Raw genomic sequence first — 19,473 nt, 5'->3', positions numbered from 1 at the left:
AGATATGGTGCACTCCGAAATCCTTCCGATTGTCATTTCCGCGAAGCTATTCGTAAAAAGAGGCCTCTTGGATTTCGCTCCACGATAATACACCTTCGCATACTGCATTGATTCTTCGTCAGTTTTCGCCAAATTTTCAACCAGGAATCATACCACAATAACCGTTTCACAAACTCAAACGACCGCTTGAACCACTATGCGCATTGAAGGCTCTTTCCGGAAATTGACTTTAACAGCTGTTTTGAGAATTGGAAAAAACGTTGGCACAAGTGTATTGGGGCCAAGGGGGATTACTTTCAGGGGGACGACAGAGATTTTGAAGAATTAATTAAGAAATTTACTCAGCTCGTTATGCTGATCATTTATAGTACTTTGATCAAATTGAAATATGAATTTTTAATTTACATATATGTACTTCGCGTGCTTTTCGAATCAGTAAATTTTTTTGCTGTAAATTAGTAGTACTGTTAGTATAATCTATGCTAAATTTCATTTAAAAATATTCATTAGTACTTGAGATACGCGTCGTAATGAATGTGAATTCTTAATGTGAATTCTTCGATTCTTACTACGTCTGAATTTATTGAACAAAGAAGTGCGATAATGCACCATCTCATACTGCATTTTTTATTAGTGATCATTTTGCCCCATTTTCAAATAATATCGTGCCGCAACCACCGCATTCGCCTGATTTACCTTCGTGTAACTTCTGGCTATTCAGAAAAGAAGATGATGACTGGAAAATTTGTTGGCATAATAGAAAAACTACTAGAATGGACCTGAAAACACGACAAAGTAATATTGTTACACGGCAATGCACCTAAGCAAAATCGGTTCATGATACGATCAAGAGTTGCTATCCACTCACTGACTTGATCCCTTCCGATTATCATTTTTTTTCATCGATGGGGACACATTGGCAGAACAGCACTACGACTCCTACGCAGAAGTCGAAAATGGGTGTTTGATTGGTTTGTTTCAAAAGACCAACATTTCTACTAGCATGATTGAATTTTGTTTTTTTTTACTTTTCCATTCAAAATTAGTATTTCATATCCAAAAAAAAGTTCGTTTCATACCGGTACTCCTGGTAAAGATTCTATTTATAACATAATTTGCCAAATAATAGATTCAGTGTGACCAAATATATATCATTTTCGGGAAGTATTTTTTAGCGATTCACGTCTATTTGCACAACTAGTATAATGTGTTCGATTCACCACCCTCTAACATTTAGCAAACGGCAGACAGCTATTATATTAATATTTGAAGTGTTCCTCCAGCTTTACAATATTTAATCACTACCGGATATAAACAGTTGCATTACATATATCCCATTTATGTTAAGGCGTTTATAAAACCATTAAAATCCTACGCAACATTATTCTTTAGAATGGTTACATTCTTCGCAATATTTCTAACGGTTAACCCTTGTACCAAAGCACCATGGAATGAAATAAACATGCTTGTAAAGCAAGTGTGTAGTTCTCCCTAACAGAAGAGTATTTCACGCTATTAAACTATAATTCAAACTTGCAGCTTTTAATAAATACTTATAATAATAAAATTAAGTCTATTTACGAATCCTGCATATGCTTGCCTTTAAGAATGTACATAGATGTGAGCATAAACTTCGAATAAATATTTATTTAATAAGAGTTAGTAAGCTTAGCGTTACAAAAGCTTACATTTTTTGCTTGACGCCATAAAAGCTTTCACTGAAACTGATTGCATCATAAAATTTACAATAAAAGTCGTAAAAAGCTATAGAAAGCCATTAATGGCTTGTATTGAAAAGGGTCGTTGCCACTGTGAGGGAGAGATTGACATATTAATCAGGGTCTTTGTTGCTACTGTTTACAACGGTTTATGGATCTAAAGCAGAGTAAAAATAATCAACAAAACTAAGTAAATTTTGGAGTCTTTGGGCAGTTAAAGCCGAACAATTTCGTCACATTACTTCAACTCAACTTCCACCATGTCTATAAGAATTTCATTTAGGGATTTGTACACAATAAGACAATTTTTGTTATGCAGACACTTTACTTTGAAACAAAAATATAAACTGTTTTCACAATTCGGTCTGTACAACAATCCAAAGAAATCCGTAGCATATAGCTGTCATACCACTCAAACTCAAGTCTTTGTATGGAAAACTTTTATTTGACAAAGTACATTATAATCTTCGAAAGTGCCGTTGGGATCAAACAACTGACCGATCCAAATGAGAATAAAGATCTTTTATACCCTTTTATGTTATAAAAAAAGTACCTTGAAGCACTTGTGACATCGTTTTTTTCAATCCTCGAAACAGTTTTTAAAGTCAATTTCCGGAAATAGCCTTCAATGCTTAATGCCTTCAATTGACTCAAAACGGTTTCCCCGAAACGGTTGTTTGAGTTTGCTGAATAAGAAGAGGTTACACGGAGCTAAATCAGGCAAATACGGTACCTGCGGTACGATATGGGTTGAACATTTGTCGAAAAACTCACGAAGAATCAATACAGTATGCCTCGGTGCTTTATCATAATGCAAAAACCAAGAGCTGTCGGCCCATACTTCCGGCCTACGAATAGCGTCGCGAAAACGACGCATAATATTCAAATAGTAATCGTTGTTGACAGTTTGTCGGTCGGAAAGAATTCTGAGTGCACCGCATCTCGATAAAAAACTATCAACATTATCTGCTTTGACTTATTTTTTTGGCTTCGGTTCACCTTTGCCACGATATTCGCCTGATTGATCGTCTGTTTCCGGGTCGTAAGCATCGATCCAATCCTCCTCAACAGTAATAATACGTTTCATGACATCCTGGTAGTCGGAAAGCATTGTTTCACAGACGGCTGTTTTTCGAAAAAATTTAATGATTTTGGAACCAACCGTGAATTCACTTTTTTAGGTCCAAATGATCTTTCAAAATGGTTTTCACTGATCCTTTCGATATTCCAACGATGCCAGTAAGATCTCTGACTGTTAATCGTCGATTCTCAAGCACCAATTTATTTATTTTACGTGTTGATAATAAGTTGATGTTGCCATCCTGGAAGTGGTTCGTCGTCAACACGTTCTTGATCCTCTTTGAATTATTTCTTCCAATCAATAGCGCTTGCTCGCGACAAACAATTATCACCGAATGTCTTTTTCAACATTTTGAACACTTGGGCACTAGAAATTTGAGTTTGCACACAAAAGTTGATGGAACTTCTTAATAACTTCACTTATCGTAAAAATCGCCGAATACACTTTATGTCCTTCACAAAGACAAGCCCTACTAAATACTAATGATTGTTGTGATGTTAATAAACTTTCATCATCTGGACGAATTCAATTCAAAAAATCTTACTATTTTTTGCCCACAGTTTCGGGCTTGTCGTTTAGTCCGAAATGTACTCTTTTGGAAAAAACAATAATATATCTGCTATAAACACAATAACTAAATTTATATATATAATTTGGAAGCAGCTTTAGTTCGATGTACTATCGATTGACCATCTGTACCTAAGCGGATATAAATTCACTTAAGAATTTCGCTCGTTTTCACGCACGTTCAAATCCATTTTTATTAAATTTATTATCCTTTTACCCTTCACATTCGCGTTGCCGTAATGCATCATTTATCTGACACAGTTTATCTCTTACAGTTACATTTAACTCTCCCCATAACCCTTTTGTGGAGTTTGGTTGGCACGACTTGAAACCCATATTTAATAAATTGAAATTGATGACTTTTGCAGTTTCTTAAAATGTCTTGCTTAGTACTCCCGGGTGATAAAATGCTCCTACGCACATTGCAGTAAATATTAACGTGCTGTATTTATTTTGTAAAAATAATCATTCCAAATAAAGTTCATGCGACTGAACGCAATCTTAATAGGTGTGTATAAGAGTACATAGTTGTGAGGTTATGTAAAATTATATACAAATAAGTATGTATAAGAGAATATTATAATATAAACTGCGTAGATATAGAAAATGGAGCGCTTGAATCAGAAGCTCAACTGACAGAGTAGCGCCGTGCCTCGCTCGATCCAATGTGATGGATTGGTGTTGGGATTGCACTCCAGCAGCATGGCCACGACAAAATTAGTACTGTGCCCAGTGGTAGAGAGTACACCGCGACGTTCAGCAGTTTTATACAGCGGGCAAAGGTAGACGTGACGCTCTTTGAGATCGCTACGCTTAACTGGTTTCATCCAAATCAATGGCATGCGGTCGAATAATTCGCGTGGCCGTGATTCTGCTAGCCAATTACCGCTACGATCCCAGCAAGCACCTTCTAGGAAGACACCGTATACAAACACACCATCGGCCGGCGGTGTTATGCCTTTTGTTTCATCTTCCTCCAAGCGCAGCACCTCATAGTCGAATACCAACAAATCGATTGGTATAATATACTTACGAGCGAAATTCTGCTGAGCACCGGTGAGAAAAGCCTGGGTGAAGAAGAAGCCAGAGAGCCAAAATGTTGACGGTGGACCATCATCGAACCATTTCTAAAAAGTGAAATAATTTTGTAACTTTTGCTGTGTTGTATAATAACTGTAATGCATAATATAGAAGTTTTAGTTTTCTAATTTTGAAATATAGTTTTTAAGCATTAAATACAGTTGGTACTCCTACTAAAAACCAGAATTGGTGTTTAGCGTTTCTTTATTCCAACTTCAATGATCTTAGGCCTTGTAGTATATTTCATCCAAATGCCCAGATAACTCCAATCCTTCAAACATGTTTAATGTACAACGGAGATCTGATCGCAAACGGTCTGGAACTACCAGCGAAAACTCCAAAAAGCAACTGTCATATTCTCGGGGAAAACCTGGTTCATTTGTAATGAAAAGAAGACCCCTTTTATTTGTACTGCGTCTCCCGATGTTTTTTTTAAATTTTTCTGTTTTTTTTTAATAAGAAAAATTATCTCCAAAATTAGCACAAGTAGAAGGGATCGTCCAGTCCAGTCCAGTGGTCAAAGAAAAGAAGAACTCCTGTGTTCGAACTTATAAATTAAAGTGTTTAAGTTTTGACCTCTCAAACGTGGGACTGTCAAGAAGGAAGTGTTGAGTTGTTGCCCCACATCTTCTTCCTTACAATTTCTGATTTCCAACCTTACAGCATGGACGCCCTTAGGGCAATGGGCTGTTAAAAGCCCTACAACTAAGGAGAGGCTAGCCTTACTAAGGCAAAGAGATCACTGGATCTTCTGAGATCAATCTTGGGCCAAAAGGCTTTTGCGACAGCGCATGTACCAATGGTGGTCCAGCGCTAATCAAGCTTCAGCGAAGCCCAACTATCTAGTAGTAGAACACAAGAGGATGGGGGAGCACCGACCCGCTCTCATTCTACCGATAGCAATTCTAGGGTGCCTTTTCATGATGGCTCATCAACTTTATAATCCTGCGATCCCACATTGGCCCGCCACCCATACCAGTCTTATCACAAATTCACTGGATGCTATTGATAGCGAGGTTAAGCACTCACTGACCACTCCTGAATGCACTGTAAATGAGTTAACGGCTAGTATCGCCGCTCTGCTATCTGAGTAAATGGTCACTTCTCTAAAGGAGGCTGCAGTCCGGAGCAGCAAATCTACTGCTACCTTAATGGCTGCAACCTCGGGTTGGAAGACACTGCAATAGTCAGGAAGTCTGAAGCTGTAGTTGATATATAGAGCTCCTGACAGTAAATCTCTCCATCAACCTTCCCCCAAAGCCTTGATCCCTCCGTAAGGAAGCTCACTGCCCCTCTCCTCCAACGGCTTCTTCCCACCATAGCTCCCTCATCGGTATATGGGCAGAGAAGAAGCCGCCAGAGTTCGGTTCAGCGACTCCATGATTTAAGTGATCCAGTATGAAGTCGAAGTGTGTGAAGATGTCCAAGTGTTCAGATATGTATTCTTTTAAGAATCCAGATTTTTTGACTCCTATAGCCACTTCCGCAGCCATACACCTTCCGGTCACTATGTTTAAAATGGTACTAAAGGTATGTTCAAAATGGAAAGGCATACAACGAACAGAATCTGCAGTACCACAATTTTTAGGGGACCACTGAAGGGTTAAAAAATAATTTCTTGAATGAAAGCTTTTGTTTTCTGCGAACTATCCTAGGAATATCACTGGCGAGCTAAATGGTTAACTTATTTTAATCTTTTTAAGAAACAGAGTAGGAAAATATTTAATCAATGACCTATTTTACTAAACCCCTAAATACACATACATATATACAGTACTCCACGCCTAACTCCACTCCCAAATATGAATTAACGAATACTACGTTTAATTGACTTAGTGTGTCAATTAATCTCGCTCAATTGACTAACACTGAAGATGATCCTATACTAGATGATTATTAGGAGGGAAGAGGTGGGTAGAAGAAAATTTTTAGAGCAAATTCACAAGGCCTCAACCTAAGTCCATGCTACTACAGTCAAGGTCGATTCTTTTGGTCTCTTCAGAAAAATGTTAACCTTCTGTCCGCGCGATACCTAATCGACTACTTAATCTTCGCAACATCAACTAAACCGGATAATTAAAGTAGGTTTTAAATAGGCAATACGGAATTTGACCTACTTAAGTTAAGAAAAGCAGCTTAGTGCTTTTAAACGGGAAATACTGTATTTTGTATGAATTCACATCAAACGTTTACAATGACATTGCTTGGCAACGCAAACTAGTTAGCTGTGTTAGCCCAGGAATTCTTACCTGCAAAAAGCTCAAACGTTGCAGAAAATCATTGATGTAGCTTCCTAGTGGTTTTAAGCTTGGATACGACTTGCCAGCCCACATCGCTGGTATTTTGCTTATCAGTACGCTACGGTAAACAGCCTCCATGGCAGCAGACATCACAACGAGACCTGTGACAAAATAAAAATTATAAAAAATACTTTATAAAACGAAAGAAATAAAGAAGGTTCAAGCAAATAATAAACAATTTGGCGTATATTTGTGATAGCAAATAAGTGTGCGAATTTTGTAGGTACTTTGGACGCAAAAGCGGCGACTTAAGTAAATAAATAAAAATCGGTTATCGCACGAATGCGAGTGAGATACAAATTATCGATTTTTGTACATGAAGTTCACTAATTTTCGAACTTCTAATTTGACATAAAAAATATTTTTAAAAATTTTTAAGCAATCAAAAATAAAACTACAAATAAAATCAGCCAAACTATGGCGCAACCCAGCCATCAAAAGCTTGCGAAACGCGTGTTTAAAAGCGTTTACAACGCGGAATGCGCGACAGCTGATGAAAAAAGCGATCTGAAGACGTTTAAGAACGCGCGGAATAAGGCTACAACCGCTAAAATGTATGCAAGACACGAGTTCTCGAACGAACCTGGTCTGGAGAACTACGCATACCGTAAGGAGTTAACAGTTACACCGAGCGACCACGACCGTAACTCGCTAACATCTGGTTCAACCGATTCAATAAGTCATTCCTACAATCGGATTTCAACGCGCTTGCGAGGAGGTATTTTGTTGTTATCATTTTGCTTAGAAAATATTTTTGTTAAACTGTTTTCCTTAGGCGTCAACAACCCGGCCGAACGGCGTGTGATGAATATTGTTACTGCACCCAGCGAATGTAAATCCAAAGCACTGGGCTTAGATCACTTTACACCAGACACGAAAGTCAATGTTCTCGAAATGAAGTTGAATCTTTCTGCCGAAGCAGAGAATAGTCCTGCACAAAAGTATGCTTATTGTAAATATTTTGAAGAGATTAAGGAGAGAAAGGTCAAAACTCGAGGAACGCAATCATTATATCGGTAAGCACATGTATTTGAGTTCGTAAATTTCCATTATAAAGAGTATTTGTCTCACTTTCTCTCCAGTGAATCGTCCGCTCAAACTTTGCCTTACCTCCCTGAAGTTTCGAATAACGAGCGTGATTTAGAGCAAATAGAGCTTTTCAAATTACCCACCATTTTGCCTGGTGATGGTCCACCCGGTTTATATCAAGTCGAAGTACTTGAACGAGCGCGTAAGCGTTGGGCTTTCGCTCGAGCACTGAAAGAAAATCTGAGACGTCAAATCGAAGAAGTGAAGCAACAAGCCAAACTGTCGGGCGATAGTGTTGTATTACAAGCTTTCGAATGGGAACATTGGATAGAGCGCGAAGAGTATATACAAGAATGCCAGATGTTACGACTCGAAATACTCATTGGCATGTTCAATAAACGGGAAGAGAAAATGCATGCCACCTCAAAAGTACGCATTGAGCGCAGCTACGAAGAAATACTCGCACGCCGTGATGCTTCGTTGCACAAGAATCAGGTGGAGTATGAAAGAGGGATTCGCCAACTGGAGATCAAACGACGCCGTGTGCCAAAGTGTTGGCGTAAAGAGAATATTGTCAGCCAGCTCGGTAGTCCGAGCTCGGAGTTTTATGGCCCACAATTGCGCTACGGTGTTAATCCGGCACGCAGACACTTTGTTGGTGGTCGTAAAGAATTCGAAGCGCGTATGGATGATTTAGAAAAGCGTGCAGTTAAATTTACAAAGCTGGTATGTCCGTTTGCAAAACTTAAAGAATGGGCTAAGCCCAAGCAACGTCTTTTGGAAATCGAACAGAATTTCTGCTCGGATGAGAATCTCCAGAAAATGTATGAAACCCTAACGGTAAGTAAAAGTATTTTTATTTAAGGAGTAATGTTTTTTTGAAATTTATGCTCTTTATTTTTAGAGTTTACGTAAAAAAGCTGTAAAGCAAAAGATCATACCAAAATGTCTCATCCAGAAGACCAAGCCAGTTTTAATAAATAAAGTTATATCCAGATCAGAGTACAGTATGGAAACCAAAGTCGAAGAAAACGTTGAAGTTCACGAGACCGCAGAAAAGAAAGCCAGCGAAGGTGAGCTTAAACGCATAGAAGACCGGAAATTCCGACAATCTGTAGAAGATAAAAAGCAACGAGCACAATATCTTTTGCAGGAACTTTATAATGAGGAAGTCGAAGGCATGGTTCAAGAGTATGAAGGTTGTACAATAGGGTGGATTATGCGTTTCTTGTCAGAAGAAATGGGTCGCTTGCAAGAGCAACGCCTACTGCATTTCATCACAATGTTAGCACAAAAGGAGCGTTGGCGGCGTGAAGCGGCCGAAGCTGGGCTGCGACAGAAAGAAAATAATATGCGTAAAATATACGAAGAAGTTTACAAGGAAACCATGGATGTTTGTCTTATTGGCCGCAAATATCTGAATACGATTTTAGATACAGACATACCGAATATTGCCCATCATAAGGCAGAAGATGAAGTCTTAGATATGGCACGAATCATCGACATAGACATACAACGCTGGTTAGATTCACTGCACGACATACAAAATCCACTAAATTATAATTCCCTACGCTATAAACTCAAGAAGATAATGTTTCCTGATCTGAATGAAATCTTGAAGCAAATAGAGATTAAACAGATGTTACATGATATTATTGAAGAAGTGCTCTTCGATAAAGTTTTCACAGCTTTGGAACCTTACGATATATGTACATTCTTGGTGAGAGAACTGGTCGATCGTCTCATCGATCTCGATTTGTACTACTTTAGTTCAGAAGAAACTTCAAATTGTTCCTGTCTCGCTTGCGAATGTGGAGAGAATGAACGTGAAATAAGAGCTCTGTTACGAAAATTGATACGACGCGCTGTGCCTGGTCGACGGTGGAAAACACCACTCGAACGCACAGTCAAAGAATTGCTAGTTGATTTGATCAAAGATGTGGTTGCAGTCACCAATACCAGAGGATCAATATTCGAAAGTGATAGCTTGACTCGGTTTTGTAAATTACAGTTATCTCCTTCACATATGGATTTGCGTCATCCCTCCACCAACGGCCTAAAAGCTCCTTCATCCACGACTTCTTCGTCAACTTCTATTAACTTTTTAACTGGTGTGCATGTACATGCAGAACATGAACGATTTTGGTCGGAAAGTGAATTTTCATCTATTGCTAAAAATAAGGAGGACATATCAACTGTCTTTCAATATATGCCGGAAGCCGTAAGTAGCTTGAATATAGGATTCGTACATTATTGATATTAGCTCTGATACTTATTTACACATACCTTTCTAGTTTTACTATGATCCATCCGAGACTGCCGACTCTGAACCAGATAAATTACCAGCAAAATTCTTAACTGAAATCTACAAAGAACTTTTACATTTCATTGGACCTGAGGATGAAAGCGATGATATGGAGCAAGCTGAAGATAGGCAGAGTACCAGCAGAAGCAGTCAAAGTCGTAAAAGCAGTGCTGGTGGCTTGCGAAGTATAATGGATGAAGTGTTTAGAAAAATATCAATACTTGAAAACGAAAGTGAAGCTATTGAGACTGTAGAACGTTCCATATCTTCAGAAGTATCCATGCGTGCACCAATTAAAACAGAGGAGGATGAAATCGCTGATATCTATCAAAAATCACTACCACTTGAGCTAATCACTGACCAATCAAGTGAACGATTTTCCTTCCAATCAGCTGGGGAGAGTACTGAAGAACCGTCAATGCATGAGCTCGAGTTCCCCTTGAGTAAAGTCATAGAAGACGCTTCTAAAACACCATCAATAGAAGAGTTGTCGGAATTATTAGCACAACCAGAGGAAGCAATGAAATTAGAAGAAGAAGCGCACTCAGAAAAGCATTCATGGCGAAGCAGTGATATAAGCAAGAAATCCTCTCTACGTAGTCAACGTGAAAATGCTAATGTCCCGTCACGCGTACGGATCAGTGAGAAGTCGGAAATAGCTGAGTTTAAAAAATCACCCTCGCAGATAAGTGTTGAAAAACCGGCAGGAACGCGTGAGTCTGCTCATGTTCGTATCAGTCAGGAAATCTTTCAAGCCGAAGACAAGCCAGAGGCTGACGAACAGCGCAGTTAATCAATTATTACATTCATATTTGTTATATATTTTTTACAGATATAGCACGATTTTTATGAATATTCTCTACAAATAAAAATATATTTTCAATTATTTCCTTAACACCTACTTGTTTCTCTTAGATAAAGTGACTGTCATTCAGTGATACCGTAAGATACTTTTTGTACCCTCGCATCGGTATTAAAAGTACAGAATGGGTGCTGCACCATCATTAATCTGATTCTTTCACATTACCATTTGTAAATCCAGCAGCAATTAAGATATCGGACCACAACTACGTCTTCCTCCCACATTACACAAGTTTCAATTCCATAAATTCACTTCACAGTACAAATCAAGCACCAATGAAAATGTCGGGATGAAACTTTGCAGTTAACTTCTCAAACTCCCAGACACCGAAAAAATCGATTCCTACGGTTGACTTTTCTCGAAAATATCCGCCAATCTGTGAGTAATGTTATTGACATTCAGAGAGAATATTTTTCTGAAAACAATGTGAGACTTGTATCAAAAATGTGGTAAGATTGGGCCAATACTTCCCCAATCCCCAACATTCCGAAAAGATTGGAATTCGGGTTGAATTTACAACAGATCAATCAATATGTCAGTTATTTAAAATAGTCTAGCTTCGGTGCCTGAGTCCTGAAAGTATTTCCTCGACTCTTATCATTTTGCGAGATTAGATCTTATCAAATTGCGAGATAAAAAGTTGGGCTGCATCCCAACTTGGTTCTTCCTTACTTGTTTCATATTTAATATAAAGTTTTGGAAGGTATTTCCTCCTTACTTACCCTTTATTCCTTTTCGCAGTGTTATCAAACTAGTTCGAATGGTGCCGAGTAAGACATTGAAACGTGTCATCTCCTGCACAAGCACCGTATTCATACTCTGATGATAGCTTGTCGGATAGCGGGATATGGCTGCGTCGCGATCAAAGTCTTTCGGTAATTTATTGAGAATGTCGGTGGCAACGTTCGTTACCACTTCTTCTGGCGTTAAAGCTTTCTTGCCTTCACCTTCATCGCCAGTTGACGAGGCGCTTGTGTCCTTAATAAAAAAAGGGGGGATATAAGGATCGGTTGGGACAGTGGGTAGGAAAAGGTTCTCAGGGTAACGTTTGGATAAGGTTTCAACAAAGAAACTATGCGACTTTTCTAAAATCTATATTAAAGAGAGCAACAATTTTAATTTTGAATTTCAAAACTAAGATAACAGCCGAAATAGTATACTTACACGACGCTGATAGAAATCCTGTTACAGTTATAAGCTTAGTGTAAACTCATGAAAATATAGTAAATAGAAATTAATGTACTTACCAAACGATCCTGGGAAGGCATTTAGTTTCAATAAAAATGAAGTTTTTGAAAATTTCGAAACAACAAAAAATACTTAAACTTACTAATATACCAAACAAATAACTTATAGGATATTCACTGATCTAATCTCTTATAGACTCACCTGGGTCAGCAGCGTATGACTCAGCAGCATATCCGTCTCATGTTGGTCCTTCATTATGTCGGCATTTGCATGGAAACCGAATATACCCGGTGCGGTTTGTATAGGTAACTCGCGCGTATAATTCAAATACAATTCTAACTCCTTAAAAACTGGTATACAGTATATTTTTTCATCGTCAAAATAATGACGATTTTCTAAGTCCAATACTATAGGACTATAATAGATATTCAATATGGTTTTCAAGGTTCTTCTGTCCCAATCATCGGTGACACGTCCACCGTAGTTACATTCGCCGGTCAAATAACGCAAAGCGTCATAATTCACACCCTCATATTGATCCAGAAACATTTTCAACTGCATTAAGCTTATACGCAAATCGGTCTCGTTGAATTCATAAGGAATATTCCAGCCGATAGGACCAAAGTAGCGTCGCTCTTGTATGACAGCGTGGAAGAAGCACAACGAATATATCAATTGTTTGAAGGTCTGTGTCTGTTTACATGACTCGAACCACTCTGGATCACTAATGGGATCGCTTAAGAGCGAACGCGTTATATTCGAACGTAAACCTTTTGGCGGCTCATTGGTCATTTTAATGCCGTTTTGCAGCACAACAACTGGGAAATGATCGGCTGGGTATGAGGTGAGCCAGAGACGAAAGTCGGGATGTGTAGCATCGGGCACCAAATTTTCGCACACTTTTTCCAGTGTTGGCATAAAACTCTTGGCCAAATGACAATTCTGTAGCACTACCCAATTGCCGAGTTTAATTCCGTCGTCTATCATTTTTGTCGCAATAGGCCCCTGTCCCTGTCCAAGGGAGAGCGAAAACAAGCGATTTGTACCAAATCCTTGTTCGTCAGCGAACTTTAAAAGTGTCGCTGTGGGGTCCGAGCCAGGAGTTAAGATGAAAATAAGTGGTATGCAACAATGAGAATCCGAAAAAGAGGCCATCAGGTCAAATTGCGGTGGATCGACGAATTCAAGGCCCAATTGTTCTGAAATAAACAGAGAGATATCACATAAATAAATTTTTTAGTTGTTTTCTTTTTTTGGTTGCATAAACTAAATTCAGGTGTTTGCGTTCATATAAATATCTAAAAATAATCAATTTTAACACTTTTTACCAAGTTGAAATTGTAGAACTGACAGAGACATGAGCTTTATTTTCAAGCATACAATTGTAGAAGCCCCAGAGTTGATCTAGTGACTGATATCCAGAGCATACTAAAATTATGGAGGGAACACTTCTCCAGCCTGCTGAAAGCATAACACCAGGAGATGGTGAAGAAGATCGATGACGATGGAGCAGACTTCCATTGCCCGACCGTGATTAACTTCGAATAACAATTACCCGTCTGAAGAACAACAAAGCGACGGCGGTCGATGAATTGCCGGTCCAGCTATTCAAATACGGCGGCGAAGAAAGATAAGGAGCATGCATCAGCTTCTTTATAGAATATGGTCGAACGAAAGCATGTCCGACAATTGGAATTTAAGTGTGCTCTGCCCAATCCACAAACACGGGGACCCCACAATCTGCGCAAACTACCGTGGGATAAGTCTCCTCAACTATCGAGCGTATTGTGTGAAAGATTACAGCCCACCGTCAACAAACTGATTGGATCTTATTAGTGTGGCTTTAGGCCAGGAAAATCAACAACTGACTATATATTAGCTATGCACCAAATTTTGGAACAGAGCCGTGAAAAGAGAATCGACACGCATCATTTATTCGTCGATTTCAAAGCTGCTTTTGACAGCACGAATAGGAAGTGGCTTTATGGCCACTATATCTGAACTTGGTATCCCCGCAAAACTAATCTCTGTAAACTGACGTTGAGCAATACCAAAAGCTGCGTTAAGATCGGGAAAGACCTCTCCTGCTGTTCGATACCAAACGAGATTTGAGACGTCGCCCTTACGGCGACTTCTTTAATTTACTCTTAAAAACAAATATTAATTCGAGCTGCCGAACTAAATAGAGAACTCGTACCTTCTCCATCTTCTATAAGAGTATACAGCTGCTGGCGTACGCCGATGATATTGATATCATTGGCCTCAACAACCACGCCATTGGTTTATCCAGATTGGATAAGGAAGCGAAGCAAATAGGTCTGGTAGTGAACGAAGGCAAGGCAAAATATCTGAACTGTATGAGGTATTGATATTGATATAGTTCAGCGAATTAAAAGACAGCGCTACGCTGGCTACGTCATGTCGTCCGAATGAACGAAAACACTCCAGCTCTGAAAGTATTCGATGCAGTACCCTCGGGAAGCAGAGTAAGAGAAAGACCTCCACTCCGTTGGAGAGATCAGGTGGAGAAGGACCTGGCTACATTTGGAACCTGCAGTTGGCGCCAAGCCGGGTGCTGTTGTAAACTCGGCTACAACCGGGAAAGCGGTCTTTACGCCAATAAATAAGAAGAAGATCTGTCCATATTTATAGTCAATTGTGGACTTTACGGACAACAAATTAAGCTTATAAATATGTTAATATTAGTAAGTTTCAAACTTATTTACCTATACATATACTACATATATTCAATAAACAGTTGTATTTTATATTCTCAACACTTACCACCAACAAATTTCATTACTGCTGGAACCAATTTATCCGAGCGGAAGACGCGTAATAACAGTAACTTCTGGAACAAAGTCAATTTAGCCGTCCATGGCTGTGGTATCGCGGCATTGTCTTGTGGCGTTTTCGAGTCAAAGAATAGTTTCCAATCACTTAAATTGCTAGTGACATGTTCACGTAATCCCTTGAAATTGGGTAATTCCGAGAGGCGGCAAATTTCATTCCAACTATTAACGCCTAACCAGCGTGCGGGGTTTGCATGGGGATTATCCAAGCCAATTCCACCAGTTAGCAGGAACATCCATTCCGCATTGTCAATCAAGTTTTCAGCTTTCATAAGGTTTATGTTCAAAATCAATGAAAACAGCAGCTTATCCTGAAATAAATTGAAACGAAAGAGACGGAGAGCGATAAAAAGAGTGAAGAGTGTATGGTACATACAACGGAAGTTTTTCAAAGTAATAAGCGTACATGCCTCGTTTAAAATATATGGAAGTACTTAGGATATTAAATATTGATTAAGTTCACAAGATGTACATATGAGATAACACAATACAGAAGAAAATACCGAGCTGAATACGTATGTATACATATGTATGTATGTATGTACGTACACGCATATAAGCTTAGAGTTAAGTCAATTGTCAAATTGCACCATAAAGACACATATTTATGTATATAAATACTTGGATGTATATATATTTGTCTCCATACATACACATTCACCACCTTATGCTGTCGGCTGCTGTTTACGCACAATCTGACACTAATGATATCAAGTAACAAACAGTTCAAAGGCCTCCAAACATATCCCCCGCCATTGGCCGAGATAATGGATTGTAATGGCACAGCAAAGACCGATGTAGCACGAGTCGATAAAGAGCAGAAAATTAATGAGATACATTTCACCAAGAAAATATAAATAAATAAGGAAAACTACCAACCACGGAGTGAATAAGTAAGATAATGTACCCTATAGGGAATATCTGTCCAGAAAATTTAACATTTCTTCGCGTGTGCGATGAACGCTTTCTCTGAATTTGGCAATTGTCTACCGAAGAGACATGTATATTAAAAAATATGGAGTTAGTCCAAACACAGATCGAGCCATGTACCATAGAAGCCGCAGTAATTTATAAATTATGTAACCAAAAGATTTATTTTATAGAAGATTTGAAGAATTAAACAAACGGACTTGGGAAACGTCAACTTATCTCTCAAAGCAACAGTATGAAAAGAAAACAAATGTGGTTTTTATTAAAAATGTGTACAATTTGGGGGTGTGTAATATTAGCTTATGGAAAACAATATGAAAACGATCATGAAATATGAGGGTTGTCTTTTATATTTTGAGATTAGAGAACATAAACAAATATTAATTATTGGCTAAATGAGAAGAGCCTTCCCCTAGAGCCGCCACATCAACACAGCTCTACACAAAGTCACAACACTGTCATACTTCAATTCACCACACCAACCACTCAGGAGATTATTTTTATTCAGAATATTCTACTTTAAGATCTATAGACTTGTGCATGCACTTCTACAGTGACCAAAAATGTTAACCTCTTAGTTTGTTCTTAACGCACGGGAATAAATAGAAGTCATTCTGTGCCAAGTCAGGACTTTACAAGAGTTGTTCTAGTGATACGCTTGGAACATGTCCAATGCTTCGTGCGCGAACAACTTTTGTTGAATTCTGCTCATCTAGAAACACCCATACAGTCGTTTGCTGTTTACTTTCGGTCTTATACGCATAAATCCAAGATTCATCATCTGTGTCGATGTCAGAGACGTATTACCGATATGCTATTTTTTAACATTTCTCTCAACATATCGACACAAGTAATTTTTTAGCAAATTATGTGGGATCCAACGTGAACAAATATTTTCAGAGTCAAATATTCAACAATACTGAAAGCAGGCTGGTCTCACCAATCACACTATAGGTCACATGACGATCTGGCAATATTAGTTTGCGCACAGTTACGACCTTCACGACATCCCTCTTGGTGTAATCCGCGGTCTCAATTGAATTCTTTGATGAAACTTCAACGTAAAATTAGATTAAGTTCATCAATGCACTGTTGCTTAGTTAATCCACGTCGAAAGTCGATTTTTTTGGCCGAGATGAATATTTTAAGTTACTGTAAACAACACAATTAGCTCACGTCAGTCAAAACGGTCAATCTTTTCTATATATGAGTTGCAAGGGCTAACACAATACCATAATTGCTTATCGAATCAGTACGAATTAATTTGAAAACAGTTAAGAGCTAATGCATTTCTCTGCAGGGTAATTTATGAGCAATTGCACACATGCGTTTCTGTTGGTTCGCCTTGGCAATATGGAAGTAAAAGAAGATTTATAGAGCGATTCGCTGATAGGCTTGTTGTAATGAAACAAATCTTGAAGAATATGTAGTATTTAGTGTATATTATTTTAGTATGGGATTAAGTTAATAGGATTATGTATTCATTTAATTATATACAATTTACATATACATATTTTATGTATGTACATATACATATGTATGTATCTATAATATTCAAGTGTATACATATATGAATACAAATATAAGATATTTTCGAACCAATGTTTAATAATGCCAAACTAGTAATGATCGTTACAAAAAAGGGACGACTAAGTGGCGGAGAATATTAACCCTATAAACCCTATAAATCATATTTCAACTCGATCTTCGAGGTCTCTTATTATCAACTGAAGAATTTCAGGCATCAAATTTTTGATTTTTTGGACATGGCTCTCGTCGATAGAGGTGTTCTCGTGTCCGCACAAAAATACTCGTTTCGCAAAAAAGTTGATGCTCAACAAAATCAAGTATTGTTAGATTAGGTTAGGTTAATCTGGTAGGTCAATAAGCCACGCATATCAGTTACTAGGTTCATGAGACGTAGTCATCTTTTGGATGCTTGCGTTTGACACATATTTTAACAGACTCTGTGGGCTCACGATCGATACCTCCTCCAGTGTATCATAACGTGGGGGATCCCAGATTCTTACAGCGCAGACTTGCCAATGTGGTACAAGTGCACAAGAGATGACCCTTGCTCTAGACATTTCCTGCGGTCTTCTCGATCTGTCAGCCCCATTTTGTGTATTTCCGATTTACTGTTTTGCACATGACTTTTGCAGTTTTGACACCAGGCACCCTAGGATAACAAGTTTACCTGCCTTCCTGACGCCCGGGATTTTTAAATGACAATTCTGCCTTACATTTTGATTACAGTAGTCTAGAACTAGAAATCTAGAACGAGAGCACCAACTTTTGTAAGAAATTGTGAGAACATAGCATATAGTGAGCCGTGTGTAGTAGTGTAGCGACTTAATCATTTTACTGATGGATAGATAGAAATCAGTTTGTCCAGTTATACCGATTATACTTTCATATCATTCATTTATTTTAAGGTGTTACAAGCAACAATTAGCTGAACATAACTAACACATTTATATTACAAGTAGTGAAAAAACAAATTCTGCAAAATAGTTCAACCGGCATTGCCAACCAACAACAATAACTAAATAACTAACCATGTGCGGACCTTAATATAATACAAGTAAAATCAATTCTATTTAGTGAGTACTAAAAAATACATTTCACTCACCCGTTCAAATAGACTACGGCAAATATTTACATAGAGGCTATACGTAAAGTGTATACGTAAATCTTTTAAACGCTCTTCAATGTCATCCACTTTATCGGTATTGTCAATCGACGCCGTAAAGAGAGAGACAAACCACAGGAGACTGTACTGATACATGGGATCAATGTTTGCCAATTCGACTGCAATGAAATGAGAAGTAAATTACAAATTAATTATAATATTGTTACACGTCGATATATACATATATACATATATATATATTTAAATATGTATCACACAAGATTTAGGAGACACATTGGAAGATAATAATGTTATAGATATTACCGTAAACAAACAAAATGAGTGTCACATTTTGGCCACTGTGCCATGGTATGGCGGTCAGTAATCTAGTAAAACAAAACCACTCAAAGCTCAAACAAATAGTCGTACATATACAATATATTCCTAAAGACTACTTCGCCAAGTTAAATCACAAAGTAAATGGCATCCATTAACTAATTAAATGCTTTTAAACTTTAGAAAACAGCTTTTGGGTCATTAATTTAATTTTCAATTAACAGTGATACACATGCTCAAGACAATTTGAAAGTTGTAGAGAAAATCAGAGTGTTATCCTTTGTTGTCGAACGTTATTGACAACAGAAAATGTAGGCATGTACAAGGTCTGTCGCAAAAGAAACAGGACTGTTAAAAAAAACAACAAAAAAATAATATTTTTCAAAAGTGATATTTTTTTATTCAAAGTAGTTTCCTTGTGACCCCACAATCTGCGCCAACTACCGTGGGATCAGCCTCCTCAACATCGCATATAAGGTTCTATCGAGCGTATTGTGTGAAAGATTAAAGCCCACCGTCAACAAACTGATTGGACCTTATCAGTGTGGCTTCAGACCTGGAAAATCAACAACCGACCAGATATTCACCATGCG

At 38.1% G+C, this 19,473-nt stretch overlaps 2 protein-coding genes across 2 annotated transcripts in view; one reads left to right on the top strand and one right to left on the bottom strand.

Annotated features, from left to right (window-relative positions):
• Positions 1–3,820: 3,820 nt before the first annotated feature.
• Positions 3,821–19,473, bottom strand: part of LOC126752899 (dynein axonemal heavy chain 7) — a 51,631-nt gene continuing 35,978 nt past the window's right edge. The window contains exons 28-35 of the mRNA XM_050463924.1: positions 18,545–18,723; positions 14,915–15,293; positions 12,332–13,329; positions 12,190–12,198; positions 12,107–12,124; positions 11,665–12,034; positions 6,696–6,847; positions 3,821–4,493 (exon numbers count right to left, since the gene is read on the bottom strand). Coding sequence (XP_050319881.1) covers positions 3,987–4,493; positions 6,696–6,847; positions 11,665–12,034; positions 12,107–12,124; positions 12,190–12,198; positions 12,332–13,329; positions 14,915–15,293; positions 18,545–18,723 — 2,612 coding nt within the window. The 3' untranslated portion in view covers positions 3,821–3,986. The remainder of the gene's footprint in view (positions 4,494–6,695; positions 6,848–11,664; positions 12,035–12,106; positions 12,125–12,189; positions 12,199–12,331; positions 13,330–14,914; positions 15,294–18,544; positions 18,724–19,473) is intronic.
• LOC126752902 (uncharacterized) lies at positions 6,817–10,975 on the top strand. Its single transcript, XM_050463937.1, has 5 exons — positions 6,817–7,464; positions 7,522–7,762; positions 7,829–8,615; positions 8,680–9,996; positions 10,070–10,975. Exons 1-5 carry the CDS (start codon positions 7,164–7,166, stop codon positions 10,871–10,873), a joined length of 3,450 nt encoding a protein of 1,149 aa, XP_050319894.1. The 5' UTR covers positions 6,817–7,163; the 3' UTR covers positions 10,874–10,975.

This window comes from Bactrocera neohumeralis, chromosome 3 (assembly GCF_024586455.1).
Source record: "Bactrocera neohumeralis isolate Rockhampton chromosome 3, APGP_CSIRO_Bneo_wtdbg2-racon-allhic-juicebox.fasta_v2, whole genome shotgun sequence".
Taxonomy (NCBI): Eukaryota; Metazoa; Arthropoda; class Insecta; order Diptera; family Tephritidae; genus Bactrocera; species Bactrocera neohumeralis.
Note: the sequence above shows the minus strand (reverse complement) of the source record. Positions and strands in the feature narration are given on the sequence as shown.